The sequence below is a fragment of the Bufo gargarizans genome, chromosome 5 (assembly GCF_014858855.1).
Source record: "Bufo gargarizans isolate SCDJY-AF-19 chromosome 5, ASM1485885v1, whole genome shotgun sequence".
In the NCBI taxonomy this organism is placed as follows: domain Eukaryota; kingdom Metazoa; phylum Chordata; class Amphibia; order Anura; family Bufonidae; genus Bufo; species Bufo gargarizans.
Window position 1 is genome coordinate 219,569,850 of NC_058084.1, and position 14,961 is coordinate 219,584,810.

Here is a 14,961-nt window from a genome sequence, read left to right on the forward strand (position 1 = left end):
AGGTTATTAATGATTGTGTGGTTCCTGTTGAAAAATGGCTCCTGGGACATTTTGGAGAATTGGCTGTACCACTTGTCCATTTAAACACCATAACCAAATCAATGAAATGTCGAGCTGTTAGTTTACTTACAGTGAAGACTAGAGTGGGCCTGCTACTATACATTACAGTATGTCAACCTCGCATCATAATCCTGGAAATTGGACCGTTGTGTCTTTCCCTTGTGAAGGCCTCTTTAATGGATTGCCCACATGGTATATAGACCAATCTGTAGCTATCATTGCTCCTGAGACAAAAGCAGGACTCGTGGCTGAAGAGGACAGACCTTCATTCCAGCCTCCATTGCATTCTTGCTATCCACCGTGATAGCATTGGAGAGTGTGGGTGTGAGGTGTGAAACTCCTTTAGCTGGATGTCTGACTTGTAGCCCAATGTCGTTCAAACACTGTCTGATAGCTTGTAATACCAGAGGACCCAGGTTTTGTTACCATAGTGGCACTCAAAAGTACAGGAGCCAATAAATTGCCACTAGGATCTATTTTTTTTAAATCAAAATATATTATATACCTTGGTGGGCCCAAGGAACCCCTGTCGATTTACATAACCTTACTGCTTGTCCTTTTAGTGCTTCAATTTGTGTTGAGGAGCGTATAATTTGGAGTAAGGCACATTTTTGCTCTTTTTAAACTCACATTTGGCTCTTTTGTTTCCTTTGGTGGGCAGCAGCTCACCACATATGACCATCAAGCACTTGTAAACTAAACTGTAAACTAAAATCACAGTACAGTATATGTAATTCTCACCAGCCCCGTTAGCCCTATGCCACAGCCATCCTCCAACCCAACCCCGGCCCCCGATACCCCCCTCCCTCTTTCCCCGGGTAGATATGGGCCCCTGCTAATATACTTACCTTTCCTGCAGGGTGCACAGCTGGCTGATAAAGTCCACAGGAGACGGACTGCGTCTTCTTCCCAGCATGCACTGGGAGGGACCTGATGTCCCACACAGCGTCAGCCAGCTTGCTGACGATGTGTGCACGCAAGTCCCTGGCCAGTGCAGCTCGGTGCTGAGTCGTGAGGTCACGGAGCGGTGAGTGAGAAGCTTCTTCAATTCACTACCGCTCCGTGGTAATCTATCGCGATAGAGCGATATAGACAAAATGTATATCTGTCCCAAATTTATATCGTTTATATCGCCCACTGCTTGCAGTGACCGGGGTCAGAATTTTTGTTTCTCATTTCCAATGCAAGCTATAGTAAATTAAATGGCACCATTAAAAATGCAACTGTACTTCAAAATATAAGCCCTCATATGGATAGTATGGCTGTTGCAATGCAGAAAGAAATTAAAGTGTAAAAACAAAAATTGGCTCTGCCCTTATGGGGTTGATAATATATGCAGTTTGTTTTATGAAATCTGATGACAGATCATTTTTAATCCCTCACCAGCTACCATCATTTCATGATTTACAAGGATGGTGTAGATAAGCTGTCAGTGTACAGATACTGTATTTGTATTCTTATGTTCTAGACATATTTATAGCAGCATGTATGTTACCCAACTGTGTAAATAAGTTGTTTGTATAATGGGACGTTCACACAATAGGTTTTACAGCGGAATTTTTGCACGGACGGCTGTGTCGAAATTTAACTGAAAACCCGAAGGTGGCCGTGTCTTTCTGCCTATCATTCATATCAATGGGAGACAGTGCTGAGGATCATGGAGCGGCAGCTTAAAGCCTTTCATGAAGTAATAAAGTCAAGAGCATTGCTTCACTGGCATGTTTAGTCAGGAGCTTCCTTGTTTATCTGCCATTTATATGCATTGGTTATTCACTATTCATCATGCTGTGTTTAACTTATATAGTTATAATGAATTCCTTTCTTTTAAAATATAGGTAATGGATGTGGGTTGGCCGGATCTACATGCTCCCCCACTAGATAAAATGTGCACTATTTGCAAGGCAGTGGAATCATGGCTGAACACTGACCCTTTACATGTGGTGGTTATTCATTGCAGAGTAAGTTAATTCTTTTAACTGTGATTTTCTACATATTTAAATTTACTTCAACTTCATGTTTGTTCTTTGCACAGTGTGTTTTTATTAAAGGGGTTGTCTCATCTGAGACATTGATGGCATATCGCTAGGATATGCCACCAATGTCAGATAGCTGCAGGTCTCACCCCTGAGACCATTACCTATTTCTAGGTCCCCAAAGGTGAAGGAGAATGCGTTGTGCTATTAACTTCTAGCACTGACGGCTATTTTCACCAGTCCTATAGAAATGAGTTGCTGGGCATTTGCGGGTGCTCTCTGCTCATTTTAGGGGGCCCATTCTGGAGATAGGTCTGGTACAGAGGTGAGACCTACACCAATCTGACATTGATGCACATCGCTAGGATATTCACCAATGTCTCAGATGAGACAACCCCTTAAAGAGGACCTTTCATTGGTCCAAACATTGTGAACTAAGTATCATGACATATACAGCGGCGCCCAGGGATCTCACTTTACTCACTATTATCCCTGGGCGCTGCTCCGTTCTCCCGTTATGTCCTCCGGTATGTTCGGGGACTTGGTTATAGAAGGCGGAGACTTAGGACTCTTGGTTATAGTAGGCAGAGTCTGCCCTTGTTCTCCTGGGCGTCTCCTTCTCCTAGGCTGTAGCACTGGCCAATGGCAGTGCACTATATACGTATAATATATGGATTATTTTCACACCTACTTGGATGCAGTCACTATCTTTTCATATAGAGTTATAAGACACCTGTCAGAATGTGGTCTTAGATCTTTCACAACAATCTGTAGTCTGCCTATATGATGCAGTATACAAACCTATTTTAGTGGGCGCAAATTGCCCTCTGACGGTGTATTAGGTAATTACTAGTAATGCTCAACAAAAGTGCTTTTTTGTCACATAGAAGGAAACTCTTCTGAAATAATAAGAATTTGAGATCATTGACTTATTTGTAACATAAACATTAGGGTAGATGCCTATAACAGGGGTCAGCAACCTTCAGCCCTCCAGCTGTTGTGAAACTACAACTCCCAGCTCCATGAGTTGTAGTTTCACACAGCTGGAGTACCAGAGGTTGCTGCCTCATAGAACTGAAAGAGCATGGGTTATCACCGTCGGATCCCTACGTGCCTGTGCCAAGATGACAGCACTATTCAATGTTGCATGTCCTGGTGGTTGGGAGAACAGCAACGAACTGGAATTGACAGCAAGAGGTGCCCTGAGGCGTACCTCTGCGTGGACAGATTGATTAGAAGAATGGCACGTAGTGATCCATTCTCTACTGCAAGTGACATTTAATGTCAAATTCCAAGCCTAGGGCAGCAAATAGTGTCTACACAATCCACCAGAAGGCGTTTGGATGAGATTGGGCTACAAGTCAGATGTCCATCTACAGGTGTTCCATTGACCTGATTACACTGCTCTCAAAGGCTATCATAAGACACAGCAGGACAGCAATGGAGGTCTATCCTCTTCAGCAATCAGTCCCGCTACAGCCTTGGAAGCAATTGTAGCTGGAGATTGGTGTCATGCCAAGGCCTTCACAAGGAAACGTTGAGAGGTTTTAAATATTTTGTTTCCATTTTTTTAAATCATTTGTATATCATTAACATTTCTTTAATGAATTTTAATAAAATAATTCCATGTCTTTTTTCCATTATAGTGTTGCAATTTCAGTGTTGAGAAATATATATATTTAATTAAAGGGGTTGTTCATCTTCTGGGGGTCTTTGTCAGATCCTCCCCCTTGGTGGCTGGACCTGTAGAGGGAAGCATACAGTGGGTACTTGAGCGCCGTGGTGGTCGAGGTGTGAAGGAGCCAGGATCCAGTAGCGGGTAGCAGGTAAGTATGCTTCCCTCTGCAGTGCTGGCCACAAGGAGAAGGGGTCTCCTGAAAGACCCCCAAAAGATGAACAACCCCTGTTAAAGCATTGGTTTATTAACTCTTTAACAGCTTTTTCCTAATATAAGAAGAAAAAAACTACAATTACCTATGAAAGTCATTTGACTGTAGTATAATAATAACCTGTTTATTCTTCTCAGGGTGGAAAAGGAAGAATTGGAGTAGTGATATCATCATACATGCACTTTACAAATGTATCTGCAAGGTAAGTGACCATAAATGCGTGTAGCTTGTATTTTCAGTTATGAATTAAGTTAATTTCCTTATCAAATGCTTTCATTAAAAGGGTTGTCCTATGAAATGCAAACTATTATATTTTTCAAACCAGTACCTGGATTTGAATTCTTTTAGAAGGTCATTCAAATGTATTATAGTCGCTGAGTTATTCAATAAAGTGATGCCTGTGTCCCCTAGGGGATCAGTACATTTTGCCATTTCACTTTCGGAGTAATTGGTCAAGCTAATCATTGTATGCTTGGCTCTTCAGTTTGTGGCCTGTATGAAACTAGCCTTAGAAAGAATGTCATGTACTACAATATACTGCCTTTTACATCAATCATGGCATAACATTACATTTTGCTAGACACCTTAGATATCTGTAAAATCCACTCTCACCTTTGAGCTCCTTGGATGGTTATTTCTATGGAGATAAGTGGGCAAACATCTCTGAAACTGTTTACCTGCTAGACAAAGGGTCGGACTGTTGAAATCCAACATGCTTGATGCTTTTTTTCCTCCACATTAGTCATTAAAGTACAGCTGATTTGCTGGGAAACTCGCCCATCACACATTGATGGGATAAGCTCAGCACAGCTAAGCACTGGAGCCAATGAAAATTAAATTGCACATAAGGATATTTATCAAATGTCCTACGCCACTTTTGTGGCAGTAAAAAGTTGACAATTATGGCTCAGACCATAATTGCAAGACAGGAGAGTAGCACGATGGAAAAAGAAAAGGATACAGAGAAATGGCAAGCGGTTATGTTCCATAAAAATCTTACATGAATTATCACTGGGCATGCTAGAAGTGTCTCCAAATATGGCACTAAAATATTATAATCAATATCCTTTTGAGTGACAATATTTACCAAACCCTTTGACCTGATATAAGTCCGGAACACGGCCCCAAGCACCAACACCAGAATGTGCATTTCACCCCTAAGGCCCCCTGCAGAAGAGCGTGTCCGGATTAGGCCAGGATGCGTTCCGGGTGCATTGTGGTAAACCCGCGCAAGTAGGTACGCAATTGCAGTCAGTTAGTACAAGGTCAATTGAGGGATACAAAATAAATTAACTCGCCTCCTCCAATTGATCGCGTAGCTGCCAGTCTCCTGTTCTTTCTTCAGGGCCTGTCAAAGGACCTGTGGTGATGTCACTGAGCTCATCACATGGTCCATCACCACGGCGATGGACCATGTGATTGGACCATGTGATGTGACGTCACTGCAGGTCCTTTAGCCGGCAGTTCATGATAGTACATAGTACATAAGGCCGAAAAAATACATTTGTCCGTCCAGTTCGGCCTGTCATTCTGCAAGTTGATCCAGAGGAAGGCAAAAAAAAAACTGTGAGGTAGAAGCCAATTTTCCTCACTTTAGGGGAAAAAAATTCCTTCCCGACTCCAATCAGGCAATCAGAATAACTCCCTGGATCAACGACCCCTCGCTAGTAGCTATAGCCTGTAATATTATTACGCTCCAGAAATACATCCAGGCCCCTCTTGAATTCCTTTATTGTACTCACCATCACCACCTCCTCAGGCAGAGAGTTCCATAGTCTCACTGCTCTTACCGTAAAGAATCCTCTTCTATTTTTGTGTACAAACCTTCTTTACTCCAGACGCAGAGGATGTCCCCCCATCACAGTCACAGTCCTGGGGATAAATAGATGATGGGATAGATCTCTGTACTGACCCCTGATATATTTATACATAGTAATTAGATCTCCCCTCAGTCGTCTTTTTTCTAAAGTGAATAACCCTAATGTTGATAATCTTTCAGGGTACTGTAGTTGCCCCATTCCAGTTATTACTTTAGTTGCCCTTCTCTGGACCCTCTCCAGCTCTGCTATGTCTGCCTTGTTCACTGGAGCCCAGGAGAAGTAAGAAGAGATCGGCAACTACGCAATCAAGAGGAGGGGGTGAGTTCATTTTTTTTTTTTTTACCCTCAATTGACCTTGTACTAAGCATTCTGTATTAAAGAATGCTATTATTTTCCCTTATATCCATGTTATAAGGGAAAGTAATACAGTGACTAGACTGTCATCTTAGCAACCATGTGTGGAAATTGCACCACATCCGCACTTGCTTGCAGATGCTTGCGATTTTCACGCAGCTCTATTCACTTTTATGGGGCCTGCGTTGCGTGATAAACGCACAATATAGAGCTTGCTGCGATTTTCACGTAACACACAAGTGATGCGTGAAAATCACCGCTCATGTGCACAGACCAGATAAATGGGTCTGGATTCAGTGCGGATGCAATGCGTTCACCTCACGCATTGCACCCTCGCGGAAATCTCGCCAGTGTGAAAGGGGCCTAAGGCTTTACCCTGAAGGCTCCCTGAGAAAGTCTTGAGGGTGAAATGCACTTCGAGGTGTATGTGCTTGGGGCCATGTTCCGGACTTATATCATGTCATGTCACAGTATGCGTACATAGGATGCTTATATGTTTTCTTTAATTATATTTATTTGATTTATTTTTTATACCTTTTGTGAATATAATGATCATACTATGGATTACATGAATATCTTTTAGAGTGTAATCTTAGGGATAGTTATTTGGAATGTTCTAGAGATCCTCCCTGTGCCCTTTATTTAAAGGGCTTGGCAAATATTGTCACTCATAAAGATATTGATTATAATATCTTAGTGAAGATACTTATAGTATGTCTAGTGATAATTCATATAAGATTTTTATGGAACATTGCTCCTTGTTATTTCTCTGTATCCCTTTCTTTTTAAATCGTGCTACTCTCCTCTTTATTAGTTATGTAAATTATTTGATGTATATTAATAAAGGTGTATATATTTATTGATGATTCCCATCGGCTTTTTTGGTTGTATATGTAGTACGCATTTATGGACTCTTTAGGTTTTTGGATGGGTGTATGTTGTTCTGACTATAATGGTGTCATAATTTGTGATTTATTTTTTTTCACTTTTTTTTGCCATGTTTCTAAAGCAGCTAGAAAAGTGGTGGTGTTTATCAAGAGGGTCATGACTCGTGAATTTGGATTTCTGGCACACAGACTGCCTGGAGATGCTTCATATTTATTAAGAGGCCTGTGCTTTTTAATAAATTTTGCATATTCTGGGCCAATGGACGTTATACTGAAACTGGAGTTTATAATGGCAGTCATAGTATATCTGCACCACAGTTTATTATAATTTATTTTTTCTGGGATTTTTAATTTATGGCACAATTCAGGTATGTCAGGCTTCTGCCCCCTCGTTCTTCTGATTTGGTGTTTGTATTGATGGGTTTTCCTGAAAAAAAAGGACATCAATCTAAAATCACAGAAAACTCCTTTATCTTATCCCAGTGGATGAAAACAGCTGGCACTATGGAGAGCAATACAATGCCATATCTGGTAATCACCCTGGCATTCGCTGTGATGAGTTCAGTTGAGTGTGTCACGTAAAGAATAGCCTGTGGTCTCCATTTAAAGGAATTCATCCATCAGAAATTCAGTTTTGATAAGCGAGTTTGTTTTGTTATGTTAATGAGTTTCACTCTAGATTTATCAACTAACTTTTTGAATGTCACAGAAAATTAAAACTGGAGTAACATCTATAGACAAAAATGTAGTGTTTAAAGGTGCCAGACTTATCAATGTGCAGCATTTCACAGACAGAAAAAATTTGTTCAAAAATTCTTCTCATGATAAATTCCCCTATTATTCATAGATAATTTTTTTGACCTTTTGACCTTTTTATCTTTTTTTTCTTTTACTTTTCATTAGAACTATGCCATTGAAAATTTGAATGTCTTAATATGACATGCTTTAAACCTGCACAACTGCCTTTTTATGTGAAGGTGTCCTGTACCAGGTAGAGTGGGCACCCAGCTGTTCAGTGCAGGGCACCTAGTTTAATGGCCGTGGTTTGAGAAACCTCCTAACCAATTAACCCCTTAGTTGTTGTTGAGGGGGCTCTTCTTTCCAAATGCAATCATGATGTGCCGATGCCTTTTCATGGCATTAGGAGGTCTTATGAAGGCCCCTAGTTCTGCCTTTGGTAAATGTCTATTAGGCTCTGTCAGATGCATGGCCTAATAGTTTGCCACTGACAGCATAATACATTGTACTACGTAAGAATTCAAATGATTGAATGTCAAAGCTCCCTTGTGGGACTATTAAGTGGTAAACGTAAAAATGAAAGTTTTGTAAAAAAAATGTAATAAAATCCCCAATGGAAAAAAAGAAAAGAAAAATAGAATACTCTCCTCATCACTGGTATTGCCACATCTGTAATGACCGGAACTATACAAAGATCACGTAATTTATCTTGCAAGTAAATGGCTTTAAAAAAGAGACGTGGCGATGCCAAAACATTAAAAAAAAATTGATAAAGGAGCTTTTATTGTGTCAAAAAAAAATTCTAAGGACATTCTTAGTATAAAAGTTAATATAATTTTGATTGCGACGCTTAGCCAACGTTGTTGTAGAAGCTGATGTAAGTCACATGACCTTAAATGTATACTAATTCTGTGGGGTTTTATATACTGTCAGTTAAAGACAATAATGCCCCGTAAGTAAAGGAACTTGATGCTAAGAGAAAAGCCGTATAAGGGGCTGGGTTATTATGGAAATCACTGTTAACGAGACGGGGTACTGTGGAGGTCACTGTTAAAGGGGCGGGCCACTGTGGAGGTCACTGTTAAAGGGGCGGGCCGCTGTGGAGGTCGCTGTTAAAGGGGCGGGGGCTGTGGAGGTTACTGTTAAGGGGGCAGCAGCTGTAGAGGTCACTGTTAAGGAGATGAGGTACTGTGGAGGTCACTAATAAAGGGTCGGCCACTGTGGAGGTCACTGTTTTTAATTGACTTTCGCAGTGGATGTTATGTAGTGCGGTAGAAAGCAATGTGAAAATTGCTGTTTTTGGCTTATCTGACAACCAAAAAAAGGACTAAAAACAATCAAAATGTATGTGTGGGTGTGTATGGCTTGTTCTTGTCTTCACTCTGACTGAATAAAGTTATCTTGTTATTTATGCCGCAAAGTGAATGTTGCAAAATGGTGGAAAAGCTATATATATTTTTTTTCCTTCTCCACACCTCTCCTCCTGAAACCATTAAAATGTTCCTGAACTTTCAACTAAACTGAAAGAGATTAAAAAGAAATGTTTTTAAACTTTTTAATCCATACACTCATACACCACTGCCATGCCAGTATACGTGTACGGATACCACTGGGGCCACCATAAGCGATGTCCAGACTGGAGCACACATCGCTGCTCCTGCCTGTACCAGCTCCGCTATCTAAAAGCTCTGCATAGCACATCAGTAATGTGCTATGTCAGGCTTTAGTAGAGCGAGCGCCAGTAGTAGCAGTGTTGTGCGGTGTGGGCGTCTGCCTGTGCTCACTCCACTCTGTTCAAAGCCTGTACCAATGTGGTATGTCATACATCAGAACAGCGCAATGGAAGCTCACATAGCTTATCACTGCTTCTGACCGGTCACTAAGGGGGTTAATAGGGAAGTAGCATACTAATTAATACATGTTTCTAAAGGCATGTGAATATTTCCTTTCAGTGCTGACCAAGCTCTAGATCGCTTTGCCATGAAGAAGTTTTATGATGATAAGGTGTCAGTACTCATGCAGCCATCTCAACTAAGGTGGGTGTTTTGTGATACAGATTAGTTTCTGCTGTGTAATCTCAGTGTAAGTGCAATTAATGTCATCTCAAGCTCCATTTCTCATTCTAATGCATTAAAATGTATTAGCCTAAATGTCATATCTATGAGAATGCCACAACAAAAGTGTCTAAATTTTTTTTTTTAAAGTAAAATAATTTTACTGCTCTGACCATCTAAGGACGCTTTCACATCAGCTTTCTTTATTTCCATTGTCCTGCTCCGTAATAAGATCAGAACAATGGAAATAATGGAGATGCCATATTTGGCGCATAACTGACAGGTACAGAGCCAAACAGATCCTATTGGCTAACATGGGATCCTTTCGGTTTCCACTTGGCAGAATGCCTTTATAGCAGAGAAAAAAGTCTTCCATGCAGGACTTCTCTGCTATTCTTGGTAAATTCTGTGACACCAATGCAGGTGTGAATATGCCCTAAGCAGCTGTTTGTTTCCATAGATTTCCTAATAGTCTCCATGATGAACTGTTATTGTGTCTGGGAAACTAAAGCTTTTACATAAGAGTATCTGTAGGAAAACCCATCTGTGGTATAATGTTAGTGTATATCGCCTAACGGCACTGTCCATGTCTCTGCTGTTACAGTATGGATTCCACATTATAGCATCTTGCCCAAGTCACATTTTTCCAACAAGGATTGTCACATCTGTCACTAGTTATGATTCAGATGAACTCTGTCCAGGGTACTAAATAATTTGAAACTGGCAGTAATGTTGTGTGATGTTATAGCCAGTTTCCCTTTTAAGGGTACATTCACAGTTGCGGTTGCCAAATCTGGCAGACTTCCTTGGAACAACCTGCTGGAGTTTACCAGATCCAGCTTGGCCAGATTCTACCATTCACCGCCGGATCCCTATTGACTATAATGGGATTTGGCAGGTGATCTGCCAGCCTTCAGGCATTAAATGCCAGGATTCGGACCTAGAAATACAGTGTTTTATGTCTAGCACACGGCATTTATAACAAATCAGCTCGCCGGAATTTGAACCACAACTGAACGGAAAAGAGATGAAAACTCTGGCTATAACAAAATCACACACCATTGCTGCCAATTTCATTTTTTTTCTACCCTGGGCAGAGTTGATCTGAATCATAACTAGGTGCACAACCCAAGTCACACATTTGTAGGGAAACGTAGCAGACAATCGCTCTTGGGAAAATGTGACTTAGACAAGTTGCTACAATGTGGAACCCATACTGCTTGCTTAACATAAGATACTACTTGTATGGGATTCTAGACACCATTACCTTATAAACCAAATAAAAAGACTGTTCGTAAACCCAACGCCACTTTGCTTTCCTAGATATGTCAGTTTTCTGAATGGACTGTTATCTGGGATGGAAAAGATGAATGCCAGCCCTCTCTTCTTGCATTATGTCATTCTTCATGGTGTTCCTAATTTTGATGCCGGTGGATGTAAGTATTTCAGATTTTTAAGCAATTATTGTTGTACTGTACATGAGAAACGACGCAATAGTTCTGCTCATTAAAGGAGTTGTCTCGCTTCAGCAAATGGCATTTATCATGTAGAGAAAGGCATTTATACTAATAAACTGTGATTGTCCATATTGTCTCCTTTGCTGGTTGGAGGAATTTTTCCATCAAATTATACACTGGTTGTTTCCATGGTTATGACTAGGGATGAGCGAATCGACTTCATAAATTAATTTGTGCTGTAATAAAACATTTCCTGAACTCTGGTTCGGTTCCAAATGGCACGTTGGAACCGAACCCCAGTTTGGGAAATGCTTTTTTACAGTAGAAATGAATTTATGAAATTATTATGCAAAGTCTCGCGAGACTTCGCAAAGTAATAACTTCGGCTCATTATAGCCAGTAGATTCTAATACTTACGGAGCACATGCTTCGTACAGTATTCCAATTAAGTATTATCCGAAGTCGATTCACTCATCCCTAGTTATGACCACCCTGTAATCCAGCATCGGTGGTCATGCTTGCACACTAAAAGAAAAAGTGCTGGACCCTCTGGTGGCCGGGACAGTTGGAGCATGCATAGGTGGCGTTTTTTTTCTATAGTATGCAAGCAGGACCGCAGCTGCTGGATTGCAGGGTGGTCGTAAGCATGGAAACGGTACATAAGTAAGTGCCTTGTATTAACTTTCTCTACATTATAAATGCCGTTTGCTGAAGTGACACATCCCCTTTATTAGAGATGTTACACCATACAGTTTACAATTACATGTTTCTGTATGGTTGGTTGTTCTTTTTATTTGCTGTTCGAGAGGTACAGCAGGCGGTAAAACCTACTGCAGTGCAGATATAACTTAATTTTTTTTTATTTGCTACATTTAATTGGTCAATTACTCTTTAACAAATGGCTACAGGAAGTGAGAGTGTTCACTGTTTGTTTAAAACGCTGAACATTTACTAGTTATATTACATTTAAAGGGGGTTCTCCAAGAGTTTGATATTGATGACCTATCCTCAGGATAGGTCATAAGTACCAAATCATTGGGGTCAGACTCCCGGCAACCCGCAGATCAGCTGTTTAAAGAGGCCATTGTGCTTCAGGGAGCACGACATCCCTTCCTAGGCCAGTAACGTTTCGTTCATTGGTCACGTGGCCTAGGTGTATCTCAGTCCCATTTAGGTGGATGCAATATAAAGCAGAGTCACTATCTAATGAACATTGCTGTGCTTGGTAAACTGCAAGAAGGCAGCGGGTCTGATACCTGGAAAACCACCATTTTGATATTGATGACCTAGCTTGAGGATATGTCATCAATATCAGAATCTTGGAAAAACAAAACCCTTTAAAGGAGTTCTCTGGGACTTCCCTTATCAAAGTTTGAGCAGCGGCGCTCCAAGCCCCAGAATCTCTACAGAAGGGGGCTCCTAATTGTTTGCACAGGGCCTGGTACTGCAGCTTGATCCCTTTCACTTAAAGGGGTATTCCCATCACAATGGGGGCATATTGCTAGGATATGCCCCCATTGTTTGATAGGTGTGGGTCCCACCTCTGAGACCCACACCTACACTGAGAATGGAGCGGGAAAGGTGACGGAGGGCACACTGCACATACACATTCTTTTCTCTGGAGCCGCCGAAAATAGCTGAGGAATGGCTCGGCTATTACCGTCGGCCCCATAGAAATGAATGGGAACGGTGGTCGCCACCTTCCCCGCTCCGTTCCTTAATGTAGGTCCTGGTGTCAGAGGTGGGACCCACACCTATCAGACATATCCTAGCAATTTCCCCCCCATTATCTCTGATGGATATATACCTTTAAGTAAAAGGGATCAATCTGCAGGATGCAGTACCTACCAGGCACAGCCAGACATACATGGTCGTTGTGCCTATGTAAACAATGATAGGTCCCCTTCTCTGAATTGATCAGTGGAGGTTTTTGTCAACCAACCAGTGTGAAAACTTCAGTAATATAGTCATATAACAAGAAAAAAAGCCACCAAAAAGTTAGATTTTGATCACGAAAACCTGATTACAATAATACGTTATGATCTTATGACACATTCCCTGAACAAGTTAAGATACCATATATATATTGTGTAGCTTAAATTTGAAAAATGTGTTTATTTTGCAGTATGTCGACCTTTCATAAAAATTTACCAGGCGATGCAACCCGTGTATACATCAGGAATATAGTAAGTGATTTCTCCAGTGAATCGTTTAGGTAACAGATTGGCAGGGGTCCTACTTCCAGCACCCCTGCTGATCGGCTGGTCCTCTGCAAAATTACCTGCACACTGTCTCCTTTGTAGCAGTGGTGCAGTGTAATTACAACTGCACATACCATCCACTTCAAAAAGCGAATCGGCGGGGGTAACAGGAATTGGAGACCCACCGATCTGATATTGATAACCTACTCTGAGATTACCATCAGTATGGTAGCACTGCGCAGAGATAAATTAGTGTTTGCAATGCCAGTTACTTGTTAGAAAACCATTTTAAATGCCACACGCTGAATTACCGGCTAGCTCAGCTACTTATAACAAACCCTTCTTTGTGTGCAGATTCCAAGTGTAGGTTTCTTTTCCCTTTTCATATTCTTAGTACATTTTCAAAATTTTACTTGTAGAATGAAAAGAATGAAACCTTTATGTATGAGCTGCAGATTTCCACTGGTAAATGGTTTTCTTGTCTACCATTATTAAAAGTATTTTGTGGCGGGTCTTACCTTTGGTTCATCCAGTCGTAATATTTTATTTATTTTATGGTCTGTGAAATGATAGTCATTGTGAGTCTAAACCAGTGGTTGTAGAGGTGCTTTAACCCCCAAATAATGTTGGTAAAGCTTTAATACCAGTAAATTGCTGGTATCATTATGAGAAACTGCAGATGACCATATGTTGCCCATGTAGTGGCCACTCTGCCTAATAGTAGGGGATTTAATCAGAGGACCTCTCTGTGACCTCCATGTGCCCATATAGGACGTGGAGAAACTGTTGTTTGTGTGAGACTCGCTTTATAGGGGTTTTCCAGTTTGCATCAACATCCCAATAAGTTGTGAAGTTAGCTGTAATTCTGTAATGTATTTTTTATCTGTATTGCTGCTATCTTCCTTTCTGGGCTTTGGTCATGTGACCATGTCCATGCCGCTCTTTATTACTTCCTGTGATGTTATGTCCATAGGTTGTCAATGCAGCAACAATGGTAGTGATAGGGTTGTGTCTGTTTAACTAACTGGGCAGAAGGAGCTATAAACCAACTGAGTGTTGTTGGGGGCAGTACTGAGAAGTGGTGCATCATGGGTTTGGTTGGATACAGCAACAGGATATGCAATATATAGGATGTAAGCAAACCACAGTGATCTGTGAACCTGGCGATAGCAGATCAGGAGAGTCCAGACTCAAAAAATAGCGCATGGAGAAGATCTACATGGGGTAAGCAGCTACATGAACGTATCTGTTCAAAATCATAGTAATCCCCTAAAAAAATCTTTTAAAGCCAGAGTTAAACATTACATTTTTTTTCGTTAAAGCCAAGAGTGTATCATAAAAGGAGGAAATGTATTACAACATGTACATTACCTCTCTTTTGTAAAGACAGAAACACATTTAAAACTGTAGATTTGACTAGGGCATAAAGTATACATTTTTGTATAATTCCTCCCTTTTACTTCAATACCCCAGGGATATTGCAGATTCCTAGTTACGCAGGAGAGTAGCCATTTGTCCTGCAACCCAC

At 40.9% G+C, this 14,961-nt stretch overlaps 1 protein-coding gene across 12 annotated transcripts in view; it reads left to right on the forward strand.

The window, feature by feature from the left end:
* TNS3 (tensin 3) overlaps positions 1 to 14,961 on the forward strand; it is a 295,492-nt gene that overhangs the window by 169,718 nt on the left and 110,813 nt on the right. For all 12 annotated transcript variants that reach the window (XM_044294880.1, XM_044294868.1, XM_044294871.1 and 9 more), the window contains 5 exons: positions 1,896 to 2,018; positions 4,060 to 4,124; positions 9,674 to 9,757; positions 11,099 to 11,211; positions 13,358 to 13,418. In XM_044294880.1, the coding sequence (XP_044150815.1) occupies positions 1,896 to 2,018; positions 4,060 to 4,124; positions 9,674 to 9,757; positions 11,099 to 11,211; positions 13,358 to 13,418 (446 nt within the window). The remainder of the gene's footprint in view (positions 1 to 1,895; positions 2,019 to 4,059; positions 4,125 to 9,673; positions 9,758 to 11,098; positions 11,212 to 13,357; positions 13,419 to 14,961) is intronic.